The sequence below is a fragment of the Micropterus dolomieu genome, linkage group LG05 (assembly GCF_021292245.1).
Source record: "Micropterus dolomieu isolate WLL.071019.BEF.003 ecotype Adirondacks linkage group LG05, ASM2129224v1, whole genome shotgun sequence".
Taxonomy (NCBI): domain Eukaryota; kingdom Metazoa; phylum Chordata; class Actinopteri; order Centrarchiformes; family Centrarchidae; genus Micropterus; species Micropterus dolomieu.
The window spans coordinates 23,410,807-23,425,780 of record NC_060154.1 but is presented as its reverse complement, the minus strand read 5'-3'; the positions used below and the strand labels follow the sequence as shown (position 1 = coordinate 23,425,780).

At 42.0% G+C, this 14,974-nt stretch overlaps 1 protein-coding gene across 3 annotated transcripts in view; it reads right to left on the bottom strand.

The window, feature by feature from the left end:
• The window catches only part of ddr2a (discoidin domain receptor tyrosine kinase 2a), a 29,917-nt gene that overhangs the window by 4,057 nt on the left and 10,886 nt on the right, over positions 1-14,974 (bottom strand). For 2 of the 3 annotated variants that reach the window (XM_046048658.1, XM_046048659.1), the window contains exons 2-9: positions 10,749-10,862; positions 3,947-4,049; positions 2,821-3,052; positions 2,358-2,505; positions 1,474-1,576; positions 711-894; positions 363-603; positions 209-274 (exon numbers count right to left, since the gene is read on the bottom strand). In XM_046048658.1, the coding sequence (XP_045904614.1) occupies positions 209-274; positions 363-603; positions 711-894; positions 1,474-1,576; positions 2,358-2,505; positions 2,821-3,052; positions 3,947-4,049; positions 10,749-10,830 (1,159 nt within the window). In that variant the 5' untranslated portion in view covers positions 10,831-10,862. Of the gene's footprint in view, positions 1-208; positions 275-362; positions 604-710; positions 895-1,473; positions 1,577-2,357; positions 2,506-2,820; positions 3,053-3,946; positions 4,081-10,748; positions 10,863-14,974 lie in introns of those variants that run through there. The other variant, XM_046048661.1, reaches the window with a different exon arrangement.

Below are 14,974 nucleotides of genomic sequence, written 5' to 3'. Positions count from 1 at the left end.
CCCTGCACAGCTTGGCACGTTATCTTATCCCCGTTCTTATTGTTCTTGATCACAGGAAACTTTTATTGTACTTTGTAGCATGTATAGTACCAGAATTTTAATGTTTTCAATCGTCTTATCCTCTTTTCTCTCTCCTTTTATACTGTGTTACTGCAGAAAGAATTTTCTTTTTGTTGGGGGGGGGGGGAATGCCTGTGTGTATACTGACCTGGCTGTATGTTAGGTGGTAGTCCTGTCTCGGGTGGAGTCAGCGTGGTGTTGTACATGGCTGTATCTGAAAGGCCAGATGGCACAAAGCTGATCAGAACTAAATTGTTCATCTCAAATCAGACGGCTTACAAGCTAACTTATACACAGTCTACCTGACTGGAAGGTGATCTCGCTGAACAACATCCAGGCATCAGCAAAAAAGAACTGGCACTTGATGGCACTGGCCATGTGATTGGCCAGGTTGACGGTGACAAAGCGGGCGCTGGGATTCTTCTCGTCCACCACGGGGCTGAAGGAGAGTGGGGAGGCCTCCCAGTCTGCTTCAGAGCGGAAGTAACACACCACCTGGCGGAAGGCCTTGACGTGCCGTGAGAACATGTTGTTGCAGTGGACCTGGACGCAGATAACGGCACATGGGGAGACTTTTAGTACTGATGAGTGAAGTAAAAACTGAACACTGGGGGGAAATATGAGCTCGAGTTAATAATCAGGAGCCTCACCTTCATGGTGGTAAAGTTTCGCGTGCGGTCAAACTCAAACATGATTTCAACATATCCACTAGGGAAGCTCTCGTTGTTCCAACCCACGTAGTCATACCCGGGCCACACATTGTAGACGTGACTGTGCGTAAAATCATCCAGACCACACACTCCATCAGTTAGCTGGCCCAAACCTTCTGTCATACTGAGAAACAGAGAAAATAGAGTTTAGGAGACAGGCAGACACACCCTAGCAGCATCTTTTATCTTCAAAGATAGCGCTTCTGTTAAAAGTTTTTTTTATGGTACAACCATTTAACACTAGATGGCAGCATTTTAAAACCAATCATCACTTCTGCTTTTGGCTGTGATATTGTTATAAAGGCCATTTTCTTTTCCCTCTGCTGTTGCCTGGACAGAGAGAAGGAAGTCTGCCTGTGTCATGGAGGACATTATTCACCATGCCATAATCCAAACACTACTGTCAACAGGAGACGGATTTGTTCATTCTGTTTTTTCAAACTTCGTGAGCATGGTTGACTCAGTCATTCCCATGCGGTATTGCCTAACAGTAAACTACCAGAGCGACCCCGCTCACCACCGCGTGTCTCTTTGCTTTCACCATGGTGACCGGGCAACAACAAGGTGATTGAGGAAAAGTACTGACAAAGGATGTGAGCAATGATGAAGCAGTGTAGTGGTGTGTGAAAAAGGAAGGAGGGGGGAATAATGAAACACACACACATGCACGCACGCGCACACACAAACACACACACACACACACCTGTGGATGATAGCTCCATCATAGACAGAATCGTTGACATAAACTGGGTATGCAGGCAAACTCATCTGTTCTCCTGCTGGAGCGTTGTATGACACAAGACCATCTGTAAAGCATAGAACATTATTCATTTTTTTTAGATTACATAACCCTGTAATATTTTCTGTGAGTCCATCATTCCAAACTCATGTTGTGCAAACAGATGATTGCTCAAAACCTCTAAATTGTAGTTTAGAGTTTTACGCTTATTAGAGCCACCAATATGTCCAGCTGAATTATAGAGAAATATTGACCAAGTGACACACAAGATATGGGTAGAGTTTACCATTAATGCAAAAATGTTTTATTACAGGACCTGGTGACACCTGTCTCACCGTTTTCCTGCCCACAAAGTTTCAGCTATCCAAGAATGTGCTTTTCTTGTCATCTATTTACTTTGTTTTTTACACTTCCAATCAAACCAATATATATATTCTCATTAACAGCAAAGTGGAAGGACAAGAAACAAATAATATAACCAAAACCTCACTTTTAGCCAGTGGTGCTATTACTTTTATGTTTGTCTGATTTTTCTCTTCTTCTAGTTTGATTGAATCTGAAATTTCACCAGGTTTCCTTACTCAAAAACATTTAAAATTGTACCGTTTCATGCATTAGGTGGTTATTTAAGAGCTTATTTAGTAAGTGACATGATTATTGCAGTGTACATAATTTAAGAATATAAACAGTGTCTTATGTGTTATAAACAGGTGAAAGAGTCAGCTGATCCTGTCTTTATGGGCTCAAGGGTCAGGAGTGGTGCCTTTGCCCAGCGGTGATCTTTGTTCCCCACTTCCGTCCTCTCTCTTGTTATCAGTCTTTTCCTTTCTAACTCAGCCACCTCTTACCCAGCCATTCACAGCCGTAGAGCTCCACTCTCATGCAGACGTTCATGGAGTGGTCTGTGACGGGCATGAAGCGGACGAAGCGGGCAATGATTGGTGGCTCGAGGTCCTTGAGTACGATGTCGTAAGCGTTCCTGTTTCCTTCAATTACCTGCAGGTAAAACAAACAGACCTTGACCTCCTGAAGAAGCTCACTACTGACTGTGAATGATTGAAACTGCAAGTCAAGGCCTCCTAATATCATCATCAGATAATATAGAATTAATGAATCAGTTCAATATATAATCTGTTATTATGACTATAAACACAGTCATGCCAGGTATAAACAATGACAGGCCATTCAAATATGACCTGAGAGCAGATGATGAGTATCAGTGCAAAGTGCATCTTTAACATAAGTTTGTTATAAAGGTAGATGATCCAGTGACACGAAAGCCAGTGTAGAGGTTATGATAGGTTGACTGACCTGCTTGCCCTGCCTGTTTTTCCACGAGATCCAGCGGCTTCCATCGCGGCTATACTTTATCTTGTACATCTGGGCGAACTCATTACCGATGCCTCCCGCGTGGCGACCCTGGGTGCCCACAAGGGTGATGAAGTGGAGCGAGCGCAGGTCAATCTGGAGGAACTCCTTCAGGCTGTCTGGCTCGACTGTTATCTCTGGACACCACGCACCATCGCCCTCCTCGAAGTCCAACCTGGGAGAGACACAGACAGAAAAGGAGGGAGAGGGAAAAGATGAAATGGCGGCGGGTGGATGTTCACATAAGAATTACAGCAGGAAAGGGAAAAGAGCGAGGGAAAAGAAAAATTAGTACAGGATGGAGAGGAAAAGGTGAGAGGAAAGTAAAAATGAGTGTGGTGGTGGATTTCAGTTCTTACAGCCTGTTATAAAAACACCTCGGTGACAGCCTGTGTCGTAAATTCATCTCAAAGTGTTAATTTTGGGCAAGGGGCTGGCAGGGAAGAGGGGGAGCTGGGCGAGACTGAAAACACAGCCATGGATGGGGAAAGTGTATTACATCATTATGCTGATAGGCCTACTTACTGAAGGCCACCCATGTTCTTCTGTGTGCGTGCACACACACACACACACACACACGTATGCCTCCTTAATCATGTGGCTGTAGAACTGATACCCCAGTTTGTGGCTTACTGCAAATAAACAGGCATGGGCACCTAACAGAAGAAGCCACACACACTCTCTTCATCAAGGTAAACATACACACACAAAAACGTGCTAGTAGCCTATGTTTACCCTGATAATGAGAAAGAGAGTGTGGGTGTGTGTGTGTGTGTGTGTGCTTGGGTGTTATTCTTGGGGTTGAAACACTAGGATTCCATTATACTTGAGGTCCGAAAGCATTGTGGGAAGTAAAATGCTGGACCTCACAAGTTTAAAGGGCTGTTTGAGGTTTAAGACTTGGTTTTAGGGTTGGGGTGGAATTAAGTTATGGTTAAGGGTAGGGTAAAGGGCTAAGGAAAGCATTATGTCAATGACATGTCCCCACAGGGATAGAGGAACACAGGTGTGTGTGTGTGTGTGTGTGTATGTGTGTGTGTATGTGTGCGTGTGTGAGACGCAGACCTACCTGCCATATCTAGCAGCGGTGGATTCAGACCACTGGCTGGAGGCTGAGATGTCCTCGTCCTGTATCTGCCCTCCTGACATGCCCAGAGGATACCGACACACACCTGAGACACAACAACATGTCTGTTTGAAAGACTAGAAGAAATAAACAGACAAGAAGATGAATATGGAAACTGTCATGAAGGTCAACAGATTAACGTCTACTCTGTGCCCTGATGTGTGTTCAACCAACACTCATCCTGTATTTTACCAAGAGAGGGAAGTGAGTGCTGTTTTTTTGTTTACTGGTGCTTCAAAGCAGTGGTTTTACGTTGATTTACTGTAAGTCCGTTTTTTGATCATGTACTTTTGGAAAGTCCAGACTTTACAGGATGGCCTTTATTATGTTGTCATGACACATTTAGGAAGATTTGATATTACATTTAGTTTCCTCTTTTTCTTCATTGGCAACCCGTGAAAATGAGTTCTCATGAAGGAAAAATGTTTGACCAGTTTGACTGAGTTTCAAATGGACTGTTTAGAAGTGGTGCATAGTAACTAAGTACATTTTTTTAAGTACTGTACTCATGAAAGGTTCGTGAGGTACTTGTACTTGCCTTTGAGATGGAAATATTGTACTTTTCAGCCTGCTCCACTCCACAACGCTTTGCACTTTGACAGCTTTAGTTACTTAATACTCATATTTTAAGAACCTACAATGATCATATTAATATGCATTGTTATTCTGTAAATTAAACCACCCGGGAGTATATAAAGTAACTATTATTGGCTCCACCTTGGCCAACAACAGGACGTTGCTTTCACATTAGACAGTCACAGACGGTTCCCATAGAAAAGCTGGTAGCGACTGTGCGCTAAGTTAACCAGACGTACACTTGCTAAACAAACCAGTTGTTAAACAAACCAAGCTTCATCCTCGAACTTAGGGTTTTAGACTGTGGTATTACTACTTTAACTTAAAGGAATAGTTTAACATTTAAGTAAACACTCATTTGCTTTATTCTGTGCTAAGCTAACTGGCTGCTGGCTGTGGTTTCGTATTTAATGGACAGACATGAGAGTGCTATTGCTCTTTTCATCCCTACCATTAAGAAAGTGAATAAGAGTACTCCCCTGAAATATTCTTTCAAGTAAAGGCTCTGAATACTTCTTCTACCCCTGCTGGTATGGTATAATTATACTGAAATGTGTGAAATATTCACTCTCAGGATCCCACATTGGTCTTTTGACAATTATCTATGGAATAAAACAACTGTTAGCTCTGTTTTTACATTTACTTGAGTAGTTTTTATTCTTACTTCTACTTGCTCAAGTCTATAACAGTGCTTCTCTTTAAGCTGGCTAGTCTAGTAATCTTTCCATCCCTGGTGTTTAAGGCTACCTGCATTATCACACTCCCCTCACTGCTCTCAGACCAACCACAGCGCTGGTTGGCGATGAAAATTCAAAACCATACTCAAACATTCACCAGACGCTTTCAGACATTTCAGACAAGACAGAACTACTTAATTCCCAGCTCCTGTCAAGGAACCTGCAAAATGTGATGGATAGTGCTGGATAAAGGGGTGGGGTGGTGCTGTGAGCGGATTGCACACAAACACACACATCTACACACTCCTTGCACTAAAACTGTGGTTGCTCTATTGAAATAATACGCTGGATCCATTCAGTGTCTCTGCCAGTCCAAACATTGCTGGTATCAAGCACATATGTACAGGAGTTGGTTACTGTGCGTGCGTGTGTGTGTGTATGTGTGTGAGTGAGTGAGTGAGTGAGTGAGTGAGTGGGTATAAACTGTCTGGTCTGAGCCCATCACGCCCCCGCTGTGCGGTCAATAGAAGCAATATGCCCTCTGTTTCCTGCATGCCCCTCCACCCCCTCATATTCCTTTTTTTCGGTCTCCTCTCTGTCCTCTCCTCACTCCTCCTGTGTGGTCTCTCCCCTCTCTCTTTTCTTCTGTCCTCTCCAGTGGCGCGAGGTGATAAACGTTAACAGCGTGATTTAGAAAATATTCATCTCATTAGCACTCGGTGGGCTAGTGGCTAACTGAGCGTGACACAGTCGACGTGGTATCTATTAACTTTTACAAGGCTCTGAATGAACCTACTTATTTCAGGGCGTTTCCAAGAGCAAAAAAAAGAAAGGGCACGTTATCTGCAGGGTTGAGTTGATCTTGTGTTTTAGGCCTAACATTGATAACTCTACCTCACAGGACATGACCGCTGGTTAGCCTCATTTATGAATAAAAGAGCCTTTAGAAAAACATTTCAGCGTGTGTGAATGCATTGGGTCGCGGCTTTTGGGAGAGCATGAGGCGGATGTTGAAGGGAGACTGACCCTGTTAGCCTGGCCCCGTGTCTCACAGAAAACCTTTGAGACGATGCCAGCAACAGCAGAGCTCGAGGACCGAGGCCTTCTCTGTCCCTCTCTTGCTCTTTCTTTCCTTCTTTTTCTCTCCCTGTGATTCTCTCTTCCTCGTTTCTTGATCTCCTCCAAATATTTGCTTAAAAGTCAAGATGTGGAAACCCCTTAAGGTTTGGGACTGGGACTGATGACCTGATACTCTGCTCACATGCCTGTGCACGCATTGCCAGGCGAGGATGCAACCACACACACACACACACACACACAGGCTTCGTCTTGGCAGGGACACAGTGACAGCTTGAAAGAGGCACAAACAAAAACTCTTCCAGATGTCTGCAGTACATTCGCCTCCTCTGTCCTCCTTTCATCTTGTCCTCTCTAACCTTTGTTCAACGCTGCCCTCTTCACTTCAGCCCTCGTCATTCATCCCCAACTGTTTACACCCCTCTACTCCTTTCCTCTTTCTCTCCTCGCACCGGCTAAAAGTAGACCACATCAACAGAAATCATCGTACTCTTCTCTTATTCTCAGCATATTAGCGGTATCCTTGGCTACATAATTGCAAAACCATTTTAATGATAGGTGTGGTGCTCAAACTGCACATACGATGGCTGTATGAAACGCAAATTGTCAGAACCTGCTTCAAGAGAAACAGCAGAGATCTCCAATAAATGATTTTGAATCAAATCAGGGCAGGATAAGATGACAAAGAACATTCAGGTTTGAAAAGAAAGTGGAAAAGCTGGAATGATAATGACTGGCCTAGCTGAAATGTCCTATCTGTGTTTGGTGCCGTGTTGCAGCCTCGTCCAGAGGTTTGGGGGTTTGAGGTGGTTGGCGTTCCTGCACTTGTCAGAGCCAGAAGAACAGCACATGACCCTCCGTTCACACAGAGGTGAAGAGTTTAAACAGACTCGAACATGAAGAAGGAGATGACCACAGTGCAGCATCTCATCTTTTTCTCCTACTATCTCCACACCAGGATGGCACATTGTTTAAAATAAATAAAACCACTTTTAGTGGAAATGCTTGGGTGATTATGAGTGTGTTTTTTCAATGAAGTCTTGCTAGAAAAATGCAGTGAAACAAACAGACAATGCAACGTCACCAGTCGGGGAAAACACAGCAATTGCCTGGGACATAATTGATGAAAATAAGAGTCATTATCAGAGTCTTTAACCACATCCTCGAGAGAGCCAGAGAGACGGGTTTCTGTATGTCGTGCCGGACGTACAACCAATCTTCCAAATGTTGGTTTTTGCTGTGTTTATTTATCTACCAGACCCACTCAGAGGTGATCCCTGGGGTGAGCTATGGCGGCAGGCGAGTGTGTTCATTTGGACGCACGCACACATACACCACCACCACCCATCAGGCTCAACATTTGGCCGCAGTATCTAAAAATATCACCCTAGAAAAAGGTGGAAAAATACCGGCCTTGTGTGGTGGAGGAATAGAGAGAGAGAGAGAGCAAGAGAGAGAGAGAGTTGAAGGAGTAACGGACGAAACCCTCTCTCTCACCTCTTGATTTTTACCGCACCCTGACTACTGAAAGGCAGGTTTGTTCTGTAGTGTTTGCTGCTGGCTCCAAATACACACACACACACACACACACAGAAACGCAAAATTAATTAAAGTTTTTCTTTGTGTCTGCTGGATGTTTATAGGCAACTTTCATAGGTTATAATAGGCCTATGTCAATAGTTCACACCTTGCACTGCTGCCTCCAAGAGACCAAAACAATTTAGATGCTCTTAACAGTGGAAATGGATCACAAACACGAAAACAACAAACAATGTCTCCTGGTGAGGAACCCGGTGTTTTAATTTTCTGATAAAAAAAAACATTTATTTTTTATCTGTGAAACGCGAAAACATCGCATAGTAGTAAAGTAAGTCTTAAAAGGTTATAAGATCAGCAAATGGACTCTGTAATGTCAACACACAGCAATATAAATTTAGCTAACATATAGCCACCATAAGCTAGTGGTCATATAAGACATACAAGTAAGAAGGTAGCAGCTAAATTTGAATTATGCAAGGGTGTGTTTTATCGCTTATGAATTCAACTTTTCCTTTGTAAGAGGGAGATTATTTTTTCTTTCAAAAGTCGCGTAGTCTCACTTTAAAGTTATTATAGTGATGTGTGATGGCAATGATTCAAAGAGAAAGTGCTAATGCATTCAACTCATTAACTCGTTGATTGACTCACTCAAAGGTTTACTCTAAACATCCTCACTTGAAGAAGAAGAAGTCCACACAGTAATAGTACTGCTTGATATTTGGCCGCTCTGCCCTGGGTTTTTTGCTCTTGTCCACACATCCTCCCCCTCCACAGTGAAATAAAGTTCGCCTACTCACGAGTAAAATGGGAAAGACAGGGATGGTATAACTCCATTGCTTGGGAATTTTAAACAGGGGAAAGTTGGCATCACTCAACATCTCAGCTCTACTAAATTCAGCCATGAATATTTCCAGACTGTGGAAAAATTACCCTCTTTTCAATACAGCAGTACTGAAGCATTAGACAGAATTATAGGTGGATATAACCTGCTTCCATATATTAGAGCAGGTTGAGATTTGAGCTCTTGGTGATTATTTTCTCCTTTTTTTTTAATAATCGCTGGTGGTTTTTGAGTGAAGAAATCCCTTGAGTCAGATTATAGATACAAAACTTTGTATTGAATAGTGAACTTTTTGAACTTTGACCATGATCAGATGCACAAACAGTCCTTTCCATGACTTATGAGTGGTCAAATACTGGGAAACGCACACCACACGCACACTCAAACAGACACACACACGCACACACATACAAACACGAGCACTGGGGAGAAAGACAGAGCCTATTTCAATGGACTTTCCTGCTGTCAGAATGTCTGGTATGCATTAGCCACAGACTCCAGTGGGATAGCTGGATCCACAGTATGCGTGTGCATGCGGGTATATACATGCAAGCAAGTACACAAACACATGCACACGCACACACACGCGCGCGCACACACACACACACACAAACACAACACAGTAAGAAGAGAGACAAGGGAAGAAAGTGTAGTTGAGAAGATGCCTCATTAAAGATGTTTGGTGCTGAATGCTAAACGGTACGAGAATCGGTAGAAAATTTTAAATATTTTTAGCATCCCATGTTATATTCACATCTGGTTAAATGGGTCAGAAATGAAGCTATTAATACGTATATGTATAAGGAGACATGCGCATGAAAGTAACCACAGCATGCACACACCATTTTTACTTGAAAACGCCTCCTATAAACGCTCCCTATGATCTCTATCTCATTCACCCTGTCTTTTTCTTTTCTAGCTTTGTAAAAACTCCTTCTAAAACTCCATGTTCTCTCTTTTTATTCTGTTAGCTTTGGCACAAAGAAAGAACGGATGACAAACTGGGAAAGCCAGATTTTGAGTGTGTTTACAGATGATGTGTCTGTGTGTGCATATGTGCGTGTCTCTGTGTAAAAATGACAATGATTCAAGGATACAGGCAAAGAGCAAGGCTAGGTTCAAACCTAGCTTTCTGTTTGCTTGGTTTGAAAAATGTAATGTTAGTAGTTTTCCATCAGCACTGTTGACTGAGAGATGAGAAAACCCCAACGCCTGTCATCATGACCTCATGTTTGTTTCTATTTTCATACATTCTCAAAATGAAAATGGATTTACAGTTGTATTCCAGTGTAGAATATAATGTCCAAAGTTTAATTTCGAAAGTGGAGGTGGGGAGGATATGGAAGTGATGAGGCCTTTTTTTCCACTGTTATTTTTTCTTTTTAAAAACTGACAGAGTGAGGCCAGTGTGACCTGTTAACTCTGCGTTGAACCTTTCTGACAAAACCATCATTAATTGCTGTTCAGTCTGAGTACATGTCATTCATTATCCTTTCAACAACAAAGAAAACTCAGCCCGATGAGAGAAGCTATGAGACTGAAGTAATAAACAGTAGCCAGATCGGGGTTTTTACTGGCAAATATCTGCTGTATTTTTACAATTTCAACAATAACCAAAAACCTCTCTCTATGGTTCCTATTTGACTCTGTCTCTGCCCGCCAAATGTTGCTACTCTATTTCCTTGTTAAAAAATTATTGGTCCTTTTTCATTGACATCACAAAAACCACCCGTACAGTGTAGGGAGAGCTGGAGAAAGGCGGGCATGCTGGGATCAAAGAGGCCAAACCAGAGAGAGGGGACCACAGGGCTCCCACAGAGCAGCACTTATCCAAAATCTGAATCAGTCACAGTCCAGACTGGACTGGAGCACCAAACCCAAAAAAATTACCCAAAACTCACAGAAGTAAGTAATTTTATAGTATTCACAAACTCCTGAAAATGATCTCATAGCATTTCGAGACTTGAATACAGACACCTAAATCAAAGTGCAGAAAGATGTGAAATGCAGTAGGCCCTCTCGTGGCAGCACAGACCTGGGTTGACCTGTGATGTGACCGCTCCTAACAGGTACAGGAGGATGAGCAGGAGGAAGTGAAGGTCCCACAAGGGCTTCATCCCAAACACATGCACAGAGACAGGCTTCCAATCTGAAAGACAAGATGGACACAGCAGGTTACACAACTGTGCAATACACCGCTTAATAAAGAGTTTGACCGCAAGGCTAAAACTGTGAATATAATAGCTCAGTATGTTAGCATGATGAACACATTTAATTTTCTATTAATTCCTCTGTATTCATGGGAACCAAACATTTGTTTGGATATAAAAGGAGAAAATGGGAATTTAATTGGAAGCATGTTTTTATTCCACTCAATAAAAGATAATTGCCACCAAACTGAAATTTCCATTTATTTAATGCTTTATCACTCTGTGAGAGAAGGCCTATTACATTTGAACTGTGGTGACATTTCAATATCAACTATGTGAGACAGAGTAGTTGTCAGTTCATATGCAATTAAAATGTATTTATTTTATAATTTTACATAATACACACTAATTGTAGGAACAAATGATGAATGAATAAGTGAAGGGACAAAAATGATGGAGGAAGACGAGAAGGAGACGTTGAGACACTGAGTCACAGACATGACTTCAGCTGGACAGACGTAGCGCCAACAAGCCGCCTCCAGCTGACCACTTAGTCCAACAGCAGAGCAAAACAGCTAGTTTCAACTAGTTTTTTGTTCATTTATGATGTGATTTCACAAAAAAACAGACACATGAGGAAATGGATTAACCCTCAAATACAACATTGCTTATTAAATGTTTACAGTAGGACAAGGATGAGTTCGGTTACACGCTTGAACAGTTTTTACCCACATTAGCAAAAGCTTCCACTTAGCTTGCTCCACTCAAACAGCTCAGTGTTGTTATCTGTTAATGACTGAGTTAACTACTTGGAGAATCCAGCTTGGGCATTTTTACTGCCGCTCAAAGTTTCTGTTATATAACTGAGGTTAGTTTTATTGTTCACACCATGTTAATCACGTCTTATGTAACAAAATTGTGCAGCAAATGGGAAATGAGACACTTAAATGTTAGTAAAAAAGAAAAGGCAAGAAATCAAGTGTAAAGTTTTCAATTCTTTCACACAAGTTTTGTATCTTTGTTGTACAGCAGGCGACAGGCTTTGTGCAACAACACTAATGTAAATACTAAAAGCAGGGTTATCTAAACCCAGTTACACAGGACCCAAAACAAAACTACCTGAGCACTGTGGGAATTTTCACAGAGAGCTATCAGTGTGGTGTGGTGTGGTGTGTGTGTGTGTGTGTGTGTGTGTGTGTGTGCGTGTGTGCGTGTATATCAGACGTTTCCTGCTCCTCTTCACTTGCCAAAAGCAACATTTTCCTGACATTTCCTCTTTGAAATAACAGAAGGATCAGCAGCATGCTGCTCAGACAGCCGACCTTCACTGCTCTGGTCAATAGGAAAAGACTGGACTTCAGTACAGGCCATCGTTCACATACTATTCAGTCTGTCAGTGATTGTTCAGGCGACTTCTCTCTCAGTGCTTATATTCAGAAGGGGATCTCCAGCAGCAGTAACTCTGTCTGCTAACGCTCCAGTTAACCTCCGTCCAAATTAACCTCTGACATATACAGTATGAAGTGGGGGTTCACATATGCACTCTCACTATGGGAAACAAACCCAGACCTGTTGATTTTGAGCTCATGCCACTATTTCTTCAGCTTTCCACATTGCCTGGCCACAATGATTGGACATTTGGAAATATGAAAAATTAGTTTAAAAATCCTGATATTTATCTTTTTTTTTTTTTTCAAAGATAAGTGCCGTGGATGAAAATTGATTCTCCAAAGGCCTCCTGAATCAAGAGCCAAATGCTCGAGCAGACCAGACCTTTAAAGCAGTCCTGTACTAAAAACGACTCAAACTAATCTCGTGCGACCGGTGCTGATGGTCCACCCACTGAATTTTGTGACACTAATTATGTTCTGACTTGCCTCTTTCATTGTGCCTTCACACATAATCTCATTGCTTTTCTTACTCCCATTTCCTGCAGCTTCAGGTTGCAGCCACTTCCCACTGAGACTCCTTCACTGAGCTTAACTCTTCTTGGCTTTTCACAGCTAATGAAACACAAACACCTGATGGGTTGTGTGCATTTGGAAGTTTAAAAATGTGTTGGAGATGTGCTGGAGAACATTTATGTAAAGGCTGCCAGTGCTGGATAGGGGAGGAGTACTGGCCTTTGGTTCTGCATTTGGAGACTCTCAAAGGACCATACTGGTGTGCTTGCATGTTTTAGCCCACTTAACTGCAAAACTCAAATATTTTACATTACTGCTCACCATTTTCCAAAACATGCCGTAACTGTGGATTGGGGTTAATCTCTTGTTTAATGTTTAATTCAGATGAGAACATGGCCTTTCCTCAAGCGCCACCTTCACGTCAAATATGACATGGTTTTAGTACTTTGCTCCAAGTGTTAAGGATCTAAGAAAGCTGTCTTTCCATCTTTTATCTGCTCAAAATTTTGTTTTCTTGTTTGCATTGCATGAACATCACAGAGTCATGGGGCTCATAGCATGTCTTCAGACCTGTTAGATTAATGAATACATTTTATTGCCAGGGCAGCCATTTTTGGTTCATGTCAATACAGTAAGAAGACAAAAAAATACTTGCAGTGATTTGGATAGAGAGTGCAGAGAGAGTGCTAGATGATGAGCATTACACCAGTACAAGAACACCTGGCACCCGGCCTGACTCTTCGAAACTACTCACCGCTTCAGCTGCGGTCGCACACACAACTCTATGCTGGATTACCTATCTCAAGTAAATTTGGGGTCTCTCCGTGTTGATGGTAATACTGCATTGATTTGTGCTGTAACATATGACTGCCAAGACCTGACTAGACAGGAAAAATGCTTTCATCAATCTAAAAGCTTTGGAAAGTGGCTGGCTTTTAGATAAACTGTATGTAATTTGTAGAAAATGGACTCAATTATTGAGAAAATCCTTTGAAAAACTAAACGTTAAAGGCTCTTCTAAAAAATGTAGACCTTTAAATGATTTATACAGTATATTAGAGTTAAAGGCACAAATATGAGATCTAAGTCTAAATCTTAATATTCTTATACTTGGATGTTGTGTACAGTGTACAGTCAGTTCAACACAGGAAACATCACGGTTTGGTAAAATGTGGAGATCGATTTCCTGTGTGTCACTTGTATTGCTGTATTGCCTCCTGTGGTTCCAGCTGTGTTCTCAATACCTGTGCGAAGTGAACAGCTGTTATTCCAACACTGGCCTCTGTTACAGTAATATCAGTCAGCAGCGCTGGAGCTACGGGCACAGGTTCACAGCTCTGGAAACTTCTCTCCGTTCTCGTCTTACAGGAACACAGCAGGAAAAACTTATTCATGTCCTATCTCAGTTTCAAAAAGTGTCTATTCCAGGATTTTTTCCTTTTCACCTTCAAAGACATATTTCCAACTTTTAAGGTAAAACTGTAATAACTTTAAGAAAGCACTGTCAAATCATCAGAAGAGTAAAATTTCAACGTGTATACATTTGCCCAAAGCTTTTTATTTGTTCCCGCTGTCATCAAATAAACAAAGTCATCATCTCATTTCATGATTTACTTTGTTCCGGGCAATCACACATACGAGTAGGTGCAACCAACTTTATGCTTGAAAAGTGGACATTGATCTTTAAAATTAATTAAAAAAACAGCTACACTCTGCAGTAACGCTGAATTTTCTGACCTAAAAACACAAGCAGTAACAGTAAAAGAGAGATGGGGGGATTGGAGACAGAGGACCGCAACGAGGACCAGCTGCACAAACCCTTCAGTGGTGAATTTATTCTCATTGCGCCCGAGAGACGGAGCAGGAGAAAGACAGGAGATCTAGGTCACATAGCCTTCCCCAGTCAGAGAGGTGTACAGTAAGTTTGACAAGGAGGCCATTGTTATTTACTATGGGCCAGTAATGCTTCAAAGGTTTTTGAAAGTCTCTAATTGAGGTGAAATTATGGAAATAATGTCTTCTTCCAGCTACTGAATGTCTGGTATTTTACTGCCAACTAAACAATTCATTCAGCAGCGCCCAGCAGACACCATCAGGAGAGTCACTGGAGGAAAATCCTGTAGTAGACAAAAAAGGAGGTGATGAGAAGGGGGAGAAATGCAAGGTGTAAAGGGGAGTAAAGACGCCAATCTGGGATTAAGGTTTTT